The 12,980-nt window shown below is 42.9% G+C and overlaps 1 protein-coding gene across 1 annotated transcript; it reads left to right on the forward strand.

Annotated features, from left to right (window-relative positions):
- The first annotated feature begins 392 nt into the window (after positions 1-392).
- On the forward strand, positions 393-11,830 carry SSR2 (signal sequence receptor subunit 2). The gene is made up of 6 exons (XM_060757891.2): positions 393-478; positions 1,698-1,852; positions 4,340-4,438; positions 6,104-6,212; positions 8,500-8,577; positions 11,362-11,830. The coding sequence occupies exons 2-6, from the start codon at positions 1,698-1,700 to the stop codon at positions 11,470-11,472; spliced, it is 552 nt and encodes a 183-aa protein (XP_060613874.2). The 5' UTR covers positions 393-478; the 3' UTR covers positions 11,473-11,830.
- Positions 11,831-12,980: the final 1,150 nt, after the last annotated feature.

Consider the following 12,980-nt stretch of genomic DNA (forward strand, 5'->3'; position numbering starts at 1 on the left):
GCCAACGCCTTAAATCAAGACATAGTTTTCTAAGATCTACAGAGACATTCACTGGAACACCCCAGCAAGCAAGAGTCCAAAAGTGGCAGCCACGTGCACAATGGAGGACCTTCTCACAACGACACCAGCGGCAAAGGACGTTGAATAGAATACAAAGCCTGCAAACTTTTTTGTTTTGTTTTGTTTGTTTTAATGCAATACAATCGTTTGCATAAATTAGCATAAAAAGCATTGCATAAATTAGTATAAAACTGATAAGCATGGAAGGAGAGGCCTGGGGATGTTAGGAATTGTGGGAGTTGGAGTCCAAAACCCCTGCCCAGGCCTGAAGGAGAACCACAACCCTGAAGACTCCATTTCCCAGGAGGCTCAGCAGCAGTGGGCGGAAGTGACGTTTCCGGGAAGGGGGCGGGCTTCCGGTGAGCTTCCCAGTGCTGACGTCCTTTTCCGTTCTGCTGGCAACCGAAGGAAGAAGAAGGTAGGCAAGGGGGTGGCTTTGGGGTCCCTCTCTTTTGGGGAGAAAGCCATCCATGGGAATGGGCAGGGCTTGCATTCAGTTCCTCCCTTGGACTACAAGTCCCACAATCCCCAGCTGGACTACAAATCCCATTGTATTCCCCTAGGTGGGGATGGGGAACTGGGAGAGACACAGCTTGCAAAAATAGTTACTTTTTGGCAGTACAACTCCCTGGACTACAAGTCCCATAATCCCCAGCTGGACTACAAATCCCATTATATTCCCCTAGGTGGGGATGGGGAACTGGGAGAGCCAGGGCTTGCTAAAATAGTTACTTTTTGGCAGTACAACTCCCTGGACTACAAATCCCAGAACTCCCAGCTGGACTACAAATCCCATTGTATTCCTCTAGGTGGGGATGGGAAACTGGGAGAGCCAGAGCTTGCAAAAAATAAGTTACTATTTGGTGACACCCAAATCTTGCAAAAATAGTTACTTTTTGGCACTCCCTGGACTACAATTCCTAGAACTCCCAGCTGGACTACAAGTCCCATTGTTTCCCCCTAGGTGGGGATGGGGAACTGGGAGAGCCTGAGCTTGCAAAAGAAGTTACTATTTGGCAACACCCAGAACTTGCAAAAGAAGTTACTTTATGGCACTACAATTCCCAGAACTCCTAGCTGGACTACAGATCCCATTGTATTCCCCTAGGTGGGGATGGGGAACTGGGAGAGCCACAGCTTGCCAAAAAAAGTTACTATTTGGCGACACCCAGAGCTTGCAAAAAAAGTTACTTTATGGCATACATAAAGTATGGAATACAATTCCCAGAACCCCCAGCTGGACTACAAGTCCCATTATATTCCACTAGGTGGGGATGGGAAACTGGGAGAGTGAGAGCTTGCAAAAAATAAGTTACTATTTGGCAGCACCCAGAGCTTGCAAAAATAGTTACTTTTTGGCAGTACAACTCCCCAGACTACAGTTCCCAGAACTCCCAGCTGGACTACAAGTCCCATTGTATTCCTCTAGGTGCGGATGGGAAACTGGGAGAACCAGAGCTTGCAAAAATAAGTTATTTTTTGGTGGCGCCCAGTGCTTGCAAAAGAAGTTACTTTTTGGCACTACAACTCCCAGAACTCCTATCCTTGCAAAGTCTTTTACTATTTCCCATGTTAAACAACTAAATGTTTTGCAAGATGTCCCTCTCTGCTTTTGTTTCTCCTTCCCTTGTGTCCAGATGAGGCTGCTTCTCGTGGCCCTTTGGGCCGTCTTGACCGCTGTCCGCTCGGAGGAAGGGGCCCGGCTCCTGGCCTCCAAATCTCTGCTGAACCGCTACGCCGTCGAAGGGCGCGATCTGACCCTGCAGTACAACATCTACAACGTCGGCTCAAGGTGGAAACCGGGGGGAGTCCCAAAAGAACTCTTCCCTTTTCAGCTTCGAAGCCAGGCTCTGAAGCTGCAAGGCCATTCAATGCTAACCAAGGTGGCCAAAGCCTGGCTGAGGGACTCCTATATATATTTATACCTGTGGAATGATGTCCACGGTGGGAGAAAGAACTCTTGTCTGTTGGAGGCAAGTGTGAATGTTGCGATTGGCCAGCTTGATTAGCACTGAATGGCCTTGCAGCTTCAAAGCCTGGCTGCTTCCTGCCTGAGGGAACCATATATATACACACATATATATCTGTGGAATCATGTCTAGGGTGGGAGAAAGAACTCTTGTCTGTTGGAGACAAGTGTGAATGTTGCCATTGGCCATCTTGATGATTAGCACTGAATGGCCTTGCAGCTTCAAAGCCTGGCTGCATCCTGCCTGGGGGAATCCTATCTCTCTCTCTCTCTCTCTCTCTCTCTCTCTATATATATATATATATATTTATACCTGTGGAATGATGTCCAGGGTGGGAGAAAGAACTCTTGTCTGTTGGAGGCAAGTGTGAACGTTGCCATTGGCCACCTTGATTAGTATTGAATGGCTTTGCAGCTTCAAAGCCTGGCTGCTTCCTGCCTAAGGGAATCGTATATATATTTATACCTCTGGAATGGTGTCCAGGGTGGGAGAAAGAACTCTTGTCTGTTGGAGGCAAGTGTGAACGTTGCCATTGGCCACCTTGATTAGTATTGAATGGCTTTGCAGCTTCAAAGTCTGGCTGCTTCCTGCCTGAGGGACTCCTATATATATTTATACCTGTGGAATGATGTCCAGGGTGGGAGAAAGAACTCTTGTCTGTTGGAGGCAAGTGTGAATGTTGCCATTGGCCATCTTGATTAGCACTGAATGGCCTTGCAGCTTCAAAGCCTGGCTGCTTCCTACCTAAGGGAATGTATATCTATATATCTGTGGAATGATGTCTAGGATGGGAGAAAGAAAGAACTGTTTTGTTTTGAAGGCAAGTGTCAATATTGCAATAGGTTGCCTTGATTAGCACTGAATGGCCTTGCAGCTTCAGAGCCTGGCTGCTTCCTGTCCGAAGGAATTGTATATATATTTATACCTGTGGAATGATGTCCAGGGTGGGAGAAAGAACTCTTGCCTGTTGGAGGCAAGTGTTAATGTGGCCAGCTTGTTTAGCACTGAATGGCCTTGCAGCTTCAAAGCCTGGCTGCTTCCTGCCTGAGGGATATATATATATATATATATATATATATATATATATATACACACACACACACACACACATACACACACTAATGTCCAGCTTAATTAGCACTGAATGGCCTTGCAGCTTCAAAGCCTGGCTGCTTCCTGCTTGAGGGATGGATATATATATATACGCACACACATACACTAATGTCCAGGGTGGGAGAAAGAACTCTTGAAAGTTGGAGGGAAGTGTGAATGTAGCCAGCTTGATTAGCACTGAATGGCCTTGCAGCTGAAAAGCCTGCTTGCTTCCTGCCTGAGGTAATCCTATCTATCTATCTCTGTGGAATGATGTCAAGGTTGGGAGAAAGAAGTCTTGTCTGCTGGAGGCAAGGGTGAACGTTGCCATTGGCTACCTTGGTTGGCATTGAATAGCCTTGCAGCTTCAAAGTCTGGCTGCTTCCTGCCTGAGGGAATATATATATACACACACACATACACTTGTGGAATGATGTCCAGGGTGGGAGAAAGAACTCTTGTCTGTTGGAGACAAGTGTGAATGTTGCCATTGGCCATTTTGATTAGCACTGAATGGCCTTGCAGCTTCAAAGCCTGGCTGCTTCCTGCCTGAGGGAATCCTATATATTTATATACCTCTGGAATGACATCTAGGGTGGGGAAAAAAAAGTTTGTCTATTGGACACAAGTGTGAATGTTGCCATTGGCCACCTTGATTAGGACTGAATGGCCCTGCAGCTTCAAAGCCTGGCTGCTTCCTGCCTGAGGGAATCCTACACACACACACACACACACACACATATCTGTGGAATGATTTCCAGGGTGGGAGAAAGAAAGAACTCTTGTCTGTTGGAGACAAGTGTGAATATTGCAATAGGTCGCCTCGATTAGCACTGAATGGCCTTGCAGCTTCAAAGCCTGGCTGCTTCCTGCCTCAGGGAATCCTATATCCTGTGCTATGCTAATAATATGATATATTGTAATATAATATATTGTATATACACATAATGTTTATAATATGATATTATAATTATGTATTTTATATTACATGTAGTATTACTAATAATATTGGAATATAATGGGATAGTACAATATAGTAATATATAATGCTGATATTATTCTCTGCTAATAATATAATATATTGTATGTATATATGTCTTGTAAGCTGCTCTGGGTCCTCTTTGGGGTGAGAAGGGTGGCATAGAAATGTCATATATATATATATATATATATATATATATATATATATCTCCTTATGTATGTCTCTCTGTGTCCAGCGCTGCCTTAGAAGTGGAGCTGTCGGACGACTCCTTCCCGCCGGAGGATTTCGGCATCGTCTCCGGGATGCTCAACGTTAAGTGGGATCGGATTGCACCGTATCCTTTTCTTGGGCTCAGTGTTGACAAGGACCCCATTTGGGGTGGTACCTAAATTCCCTACTTGACAGATGCAACTGTCTTTCGGGCTGCATAGGTCGACAGCAAGCTAGACAGATGGTCGGGAGCTTACTCCCACCCAGGCTGGTTTCGAACTCATGACCTCTCGGTTAGTTAAATTAGCCTCCCCGCATAAAGTGGTACATAAATTTCCTACTTGACAGACGCAACTGTCTTTCGGATTGCATAGGTCAACAGCAAGCTAGACAAATGGTCGGGAGCTTACTCCGACCCGGGCTGGTTTCAAACTCATGACCTCTCCGTTAGTTAAGTTAGCCTCCCCGCATAAAGTGGTACCTAAATGTCCTACTTGACAGATGCAACTGCCTTTTGGGCTGCATAGGTCGACAGCAAGCTAGACTATTAATGGTCGGGGGCTCACTCTGACCCGGGCTGATTTCGAGCTCATGACCTCTCGGTTAGTTAAGTTAGCCTCCCCTCATAAAATGGTACCTAAATGTCCTACTTGACAGATACAACTGTCTTTCAGGCTGCGTAGGTCGACAGCAAGCTCGAGTAATGGCTGGAAGCTCACTCCGACCTGGGCTGGTTTCGAACTCATGACCTCTCGAATAGTTAAATTAGCCTCCCCGCATAAAGTAGTACCTAAATTTCCTACTTGACAGATGCAACTGCCTTTCGGGCTGCATAGGTCGACAGCAAGCTAGACAAATGGTCGGGAGCTTACTCCGACCCGGGCTGATTTCGAGCTCATGACCTCTCGGTTAGTTAAGTTAGCCTCCCCGCATAAAGTGGTACATAAATTTCCTACTTGACAGACGCAACTGTCTTTCGGATTGCATAGGTCAACAGCAAGCTAGACAAATGGTTGGGAGCTTACTCCGACCCGGGCTGGTTTCAAACTCATGACCTCTCCGTTAGTTAAGTTAGCCTCCCCGCATAAAGTGGTACCTAAATGTCCTACTTGACAGATGCAACTGCCTTTTGGGCTGCATAGGTCGACAGCAAGCTAGACTATTAATGGTCGGGGGCTCACTCTGACCCGGGCTGATTTCGAGCTCATGACTTCTCGGTTAGTTAAGTTAGCCTCCCCTCATAAAATGGTACCTAAATGTCCTACTTGACAGATACAACTGTCTTTCAGGCTGCGTAGGTCGACAGCAAGCTCGAGTAATGGCTGGAAGCTCACTCCGACCCGGGCTGGTTTCGAACTCATGACCTCTCGAATAGTTAAATTAGCCTCCCCGCATAAAGTAGTACCTAAATTTCCTACTTGACAGATGCAACTGCCTTTCGGGCTGCATAGGTCGACAGCAAGCTAGACAAATGGTCGGGAGCTTACTCCGACCCGGGCTGATTTCGAGCTCATGACCTCTCGGTTAGTTAAGTTAGCCTCCCCGCATAAAGTGGTACATAAATTTCCTACTTGACAGATGCAACTGCCATTCGGATTGCATAGGTCAACAGCAAGCTAGACTATTAATGGTCGGGAGCTCACTCTAATAATATTAATAATAATAGTCTTTTGGGCTGCATAGGTCGACAGCAAGCTGGACTAATGGCCGGAAGCTCACTCCGACCCAGGCTGGCTTCGAACTCTCCTTCTCCTCTGCAGTTTTCTCTCCTTGACTCCTCTTTGCGCAGGGCTAGCAACGTTTCCCACACAGTGGTCCTGCGGCCCCTCAAGGCCGGCTACTTCAATTTCACCTCGGCCACCATCACTTATTTGGCCCAAGAAGGAGGACAGGTGGTGGTAAGTGATGATGAGCACCTCAAGCTTCAGAGAGCTTCTGTACAACCATTTCCAAGCTCCCTGCTTGGGTGGTGATGGCATGATCATCAGCATAGACGAAACTCTCTGTCCCTTCTGGCAGTGGCTGGTCGTTTGTGTAGATGTTAAACATGAGGAACTGTATTAAGAGACATTAGGAAGTTTGAGAAACACTAACCTAAAACTTTGGAGAGCTTCTGTTCCACCATTTCAAAGCTCAATACTTGGGTGGTGATGGCACGATCGTCAGCATAGATGGAACTCTTTGTCCCTTCTGGCAGTGGCTGGTCATTGGTGTCAATGTTAAACATGAGGAACTGTATGAAGAGGCATTAGGAAGATTGACCTAAAATTTTGGGGGGCTTCTGTTCCACCATTTCAAAGCTCAATACTTTGGTGGTGATGGCACGATCGTCAGCATAGATGGAACTCTTTGTCCCTTCTGGCAGTGGCTGGACATTTGTGTCAATGTTAAACATGGGGAGCTGTATGAAGAGGCATTAGGAAGATTGACCTAAAACTTTGGGGGGCTTCTGTTCCACCATTTCAAAGCTCAATACTTGGGTGGTGATGGCACGATCGTCAGCATAGATGGAACTCTTTGTCCCTTCTGGCAGTGGCTGGTCATTGGTGTCAATGTTAAACATGAGGAACTGTATGAAGAGGCATTAGGAAGATTGACCTAAAACTTTGGGGGGCTTCTGTTCCACCATTTCAAAGCTCAATACTTGGGTGGTGATGGCACGATCGTCAGCATAGATGGAACTCTTTGTCCCTTCTGGCAGTGGCTGGACATTTGTGTCAATGTTAAACATGGGGAGCTGTATGAAGAGGCATTAGGAAGATTGACCTAAAACTTTGGGGGGCTTCTGTTCCACCATTTCAAAGCTCAATACTTGGGTGGTGATGGCACGATCGTCAACATAGACGAAACTCTCTGTCCCTTCTGGCAGTGGCTGGTCATTGGTGTCAATGTTAAACATGAGGAACTGTATGAAGAGGCATTAGGAAGATTGACCTAAAATTTTGGGGGGGCTTCTGTTCCACCATTTCAAAGCTCAATACTTGGGTGGTGATGGCACGATCGTCAACATAGACGAAACTCTCTGTCCCTTCTGGCAGTGGCTGGTCATTGGTGTCAATGTTAAACATGGGGAGCTGTATGAAGAGGCATTAGGAAGATTGACCTAAAATTTTGGGGGGGCTTCTGTTCCACCATTTCAAAGCTCAATACTTGGGTGGTGATGGCACGATCGTCAACATAGACGAAACTCTCTGTCCCTTCTGGCAGTGGCTGGTCATTGGTGTCAATGTTAAACATGGGGAACTGTATGAAGAGGCAATAGAAAGATTGACCTAAAACTTTGGGGGGCTTCTGTTCCACCATTTCAAAGCTCAATACTTGGGTGGTGATGGCACGATCATCAGCATAGATGGAACTCTTTGTCCCTTCTGGCAGTGGCTGGACATTTGTGTCAATGTTAAACATGGGGAACTGTATGAAGAGGCAATAGAAAGATTGACCTAAAACTTTGGGGGGCTTCTGTTCCACCATTTCAAAGCTCAATACTTGGGTGGTGATGGCACGATCATCAGCATAGATGGAACTCTTTGTCCCTTCTGGCAGTGGCTGGACATTTGTGTCAATGTTAAACATGGGGAACTGTATGAAGAGGCAATAGAAAGATTGACCTAAAACTTTGGGGGGCTTCTGTTCCACCATTTCAAAGCTCAATACTTGGGTGGTGATGGCACGATCATCAGCATAGATGGAACTCTTTGTCCCTTCTGGCAGTGGCTGGACATTTGTGTCAATGTTAAACATGGGGAACTGTATGAAGAGGCAATAGAAAGATTGACCTAAAACTTTGGGGGGCTTCTGTTCCACCATTTCAAAGCTCAATACTTGGGTGGTGATGGCACGATCATCAGCATAGATGGAACTCTTTGTCCCTTCTGGCAGTGGCTGGACATTTGTGTCAATGTTAAACATGGGGAACTGTATGAAGAGGCAATAGAAAGATTGACCTAAAACTTTGGGGGGCTTCTGTTCCACCATTTCAAAGCTCAATACTTGGGTGGTGATGGCACGATCGTCAGCATAGATGGAACTCTTTGTCCCTTCTGGCAGTGGCTGGTCATTTGTGTTAATGTTAAGCATGGATGGAGCAAGCACAGTTCTGTTTTCGCCACCTGCTTCTCTGACCCTGGAGCTCAGATGAGGGACTCCCAACACCCCAAAATCCCTTGTCTCTCCTCTTGTTTCCAGGTTGGCTTCACCAGCGCTCCGGGGCAAGGAGGCATCCTGGCACAGCGGGAATTCGACAGGAGGTTTTCGCCCCACTTTGTGAGTATAGCAGGGCCAAGAATAAAGACTTGGGGGTGCATTTGCAGAATGAATACACGAGCACAGTACTCCTCTTCCTCAATTCCATCGTTGGTGGGGTTCAGGATGCTCTGTGATTGTAGGTGAACTATACATCCCAGCAACTACAACTCCCAAATGTCAAGCTTCTATTTTCCCCACACTCCACCAGTGTTCACATTTGGGAATATTGAGTATTTGTGCCAAGTTTGATCCCAATCCATCATTGTTTGAGTCCGCAATGATCTCTGAATGTAGGTGAACTACAACTCCAAAACCAAAGGACACTGCCCACCAAACCCTTCCAGTATTTTCTCTTGGTCATGGGAGAACTGTGTGCCAAGTTTGGTTCAATTCCATCGTTGGTGGGGTTCAGGATGCTCTGTGATTGTAGGTGAACTATAAATCCCAGCAACTACTACTCCCAAATATCAAGATTCTATTTTCCCCAAACTACACCAGTGTTCACATTTGGGCATATTGAGTATTTGTGCCAAGTTTGATCCCAATCCATCATTGTTTGAGTCCGCAATGATCTCTGAATGTAGGTGAACTACAACTCCAAAACCAAAGGACACTGCCCACCAAACCCTTCCAGTATTTTCTCTTGGTCATGGGAGAACTGTGTGCCAAGTTTGGTTCAATTCCATCGTTGGTGGGGATTCAGAATGCTCTTTGATTGTGGGTGAACTATATATCCCAGAAACTACAACTCCCAAATGTCAAGATTCTATTTTCCCCAAACTCCACCAGTGTTTGGGCCTATTGAGTATTTGTGCCAAGTTTGATCCCAATCCATCATTGTTTGAGTCCACAATGATCTCTGAATCCAGTATTTTTTGTTGGTCATGGGAGTTCTGTGTGCCAAGTTTGATTCAATTCCATCGCTGGTGGGGTTCAGAATGCTCTTTGATTGTAGGTGAACTATAAATCCCAGCAACTACCACTCCCAAATGACTAAATCAATTTTTTTTGAGTGAAGGACATACATTGGGTTGGTAAGTGTCTTGTGTCCAAATTTGGTTCAGAATGCTCTGTGATTGTAGGTGAACTATAAATCCCAGCAACTACAACTCCCAAATAACAAAATCATTTTTTTTTAGTGATGGTCACTCATTGGGTTGTTAGGTGTCTTGTGTCCAAATTTGGTATCAATTCGTCCAGTGGTTTTTGAGTTCTGTTAATCCCACAAACGAGCATTGCATTTTTATTTATATAGATAAGTAAAAAGCATCTAAGTAAAAAAGCACTTTAAAGAAATAGGTAAATCCAACTGGGTAAGAAGATAAGCAGAAACAATTTATATATATATATATATATATATATATATATATATATATATTTGTTTGTTTGTTTGTTTGTTTGTTTATATGTGTACATGCATATTGTGTATATTAGGCATGGGCAACCATGGAAAAATTTGGTTCTAAACTCGTTTCGTTTTTTTAAAGAATTCCGAAATTTTACTTTAAAAAATTTCGAAATATACGAAATTTTGTAAAATTACGAATCGATTCGTTAATGGCGGACGCGATTGCACAATATGCTAAAAAACCCTCCAAATGGGACAGGGGGAACTTCTGAAGCTTCCCTCTCCCTCTGTTGTTGACTGTTGGTGTGAGAAAACAAACAACATATTATATTATATTATATTATATTATATTATATTATATTATATTATATTATATTATATTATATTATATTATATTATATTATATTATTTTATATTATTTTATATTATTTTATATTATTTTATATTATTTTATATTATTTTATATTATTTTAATATGATTATATTATATTGTTGTATATTATATTATAATATGATTATATTATATTATTGTATATTATATTATATTATTATAATATGATTATATTATATTATTGTATATTATATTATTATATATATAATATATTTAATATATTCTATTATGTTATAATTGTATATTATATTATATTACATTATATTATAATATATTATATTATATATGTTACATTATATTATAATATATTACATATATTATATTATAATATACAATTATAATATAATGTAATATAATAATAATAATATAGTAATATAATAGATAATATAATAATATAATATACAATACTATAATATAATAGTATTATAATAATATAATGTAATATAATATATAATGTATATTATATTATTATAATATATATTATATTACTATATTATTATTATATTACATTATATTATAATTGTATATTATAATATATTATATGTAATATATTATAATGTTATATAATATAATATATTATAATATAATGTAATAATATATAATATAATATAATAATATAATATAATAGTATTATAATAATATAATGTAATATAATATATAATGTATATTATATTAGTATAATATTATTATTATATTATATTATTATATTATATATTACATTATAATTGTATATTATAAAATATAATTACGGAATTACGAAAATAATTACGAAAATTGGAAAAATTGTTTCGATTCTTAATTACTCCTCACACTCTTCCTGCATGGCTCGATATTGGATCGTAAGCTAATTTAAATACGAATTAATAACGAATTACGAAATGAACGAACTGGATCGCCCAAGCCTAGTGTATATGTGTATGCATGTGTATATGCATATATGTATGTGTGAATGGACACGTATGTGTGCATATGTGTATATTTGTGTGTGCTTGTGCATATATATATTGAAGTCTGAGGACCACACCGAACTCTCTTCCTTCCTTCTTTTTGCCTTTCTCTGCAGTTGGACTGGGCAGCCTTCGGCGTCATGACCCTCCCGTCCATCGGGATCCCTTTGCTGCTTTGGTACTCCAGCAAAAGGAAGTATGACACCCCCAAAACCAAGAAGAACTGAAGGGGACCCCCGAGAAGGATCCTCCTTTTCCTGCGGACCCTTAAAAGGGAGCGTCCGGGAACAGTCCGCTTCGCCGGCGGCCATTTTGACCGGCAGGGCTTCCATCCCTGGATCTCGGGGCTGCATCAAAACATCCCTGGATCTCGGGGCGAAAATTAAGCCCCCCAACTTCTTTGCGCCCCTTCCTGCCCTATAATGTCACCATTTAAAATTCGCTTTTCGAGTCTCCAAACTCTTCAGGGCATCCAAACGGGAATGGTTTGGATTTCGTGTCCCGGTGAATGCACCACATTCGTTGTGGGTTGTCGTTTGTTTTGGTTTTTTTTACAAATAAATAAATAAACAACCACAAATTTGAGTGTTTCCTCGTTCTTGTTTTTCCCAAAATCCCAATTCCAAATTGTCCGCAATGTCAACATCCCTCGTGCTCTCCTCGTTCAGGAATTGGAGGTGATCGCCAAGGGTTCTGGAATGGCTTCCGCTTGTTCCTTCAGTAATCTTGGGTGTAGTTGATCTGGCCCTGATCTTTGCTTCTTCCAGCACGCTGATGTTTGTCCGCCTGTCTTCCCAAGGGATTTGCAGGATTTTCCAGAGGCAGCGCTGATGGAATCATTCCAGAAGTTGCATGTGACGTCTGTAGACAGTCCACGTTTTGCAGGCGTATAGCAGGGTTGGGAGGACAATAGTTTTATCAACAATCCCCTTGGTCTTCCTATGAATGTCCTGGTCCTCAAACACTCCGTTTCATTTGGAAAAATGCTGCACTCGCAGAGCTCAGGCGGTGTTGTATTTCAGTCTCAATGTTGATGTCTGTAGACAGTCCACCCTTCGCAGGCGTATAGCAGGGTTGGGAGGACAATGATATTATCAACAATCACCTTGGTATCTCTACGGATGTCCAGGTCTTCAAACACTCTCTGCTTCATTTGGAAAAATGCTGCATTCGCAGAGCTCAGGCGGTGTTGTATTTCAGTCTCAGTGTTGACGTCTGTAGGCAGTCCACGTTTCGCAGGCGTATAGCAGGGTTGGGAGGACAATGACATTATCAACAAGCACCCCGGTTTTCCTACGGATGTCCCGGTCCTCAAACACTCTCTGCTTCATCTGGAAAAATGCTGCACTCGCAGAGCTCTGCCGGTGTTGTATTTCAATCAACGTCTGTAGACAGTCCACGTTCCCAGGTGTATAGCAGGGTTAGGAGGACAATGACATTATCAACAATCACCTTGGTTTTCCTACAGATGTCCCGGTCCTCAAACACTCTCTACTTCATCTGGAAAAATGCTGCACTCGTAGAGCTCTGCCGGTGTTGTATTTCAATCTCAATGTTGACGTCTGTAGACAGTCCACGTTCCCAGGTGTATAGCAGGGTTGGGAGGACAATGACATTATCAACAAGCACCCCGGTTTTCCTACAGATGTCCCGGTCCTCAAACACTCTCTGCTTCATTGGGGAAAATGCTGCACTCGCAGAGCTCAGGCGGTGTTGTATTTCAGTCTCAACTTTG

This window comes from Anolis sagrei, chromosome 12 (genome assembly GCF_037176765.1).
Source record: "Anolis sagrei isolate rAnoSag1 chromosome 12, rAnoSag1.mat, whole genome shotgun sequence".
Taxonomy (NCBI): domain Eukaryota; kingdom Metazoa; phylum Chordata; class Lepidosauria; order Squamata; family Dactyloidae; genus Anolis; species Anolis sagrei.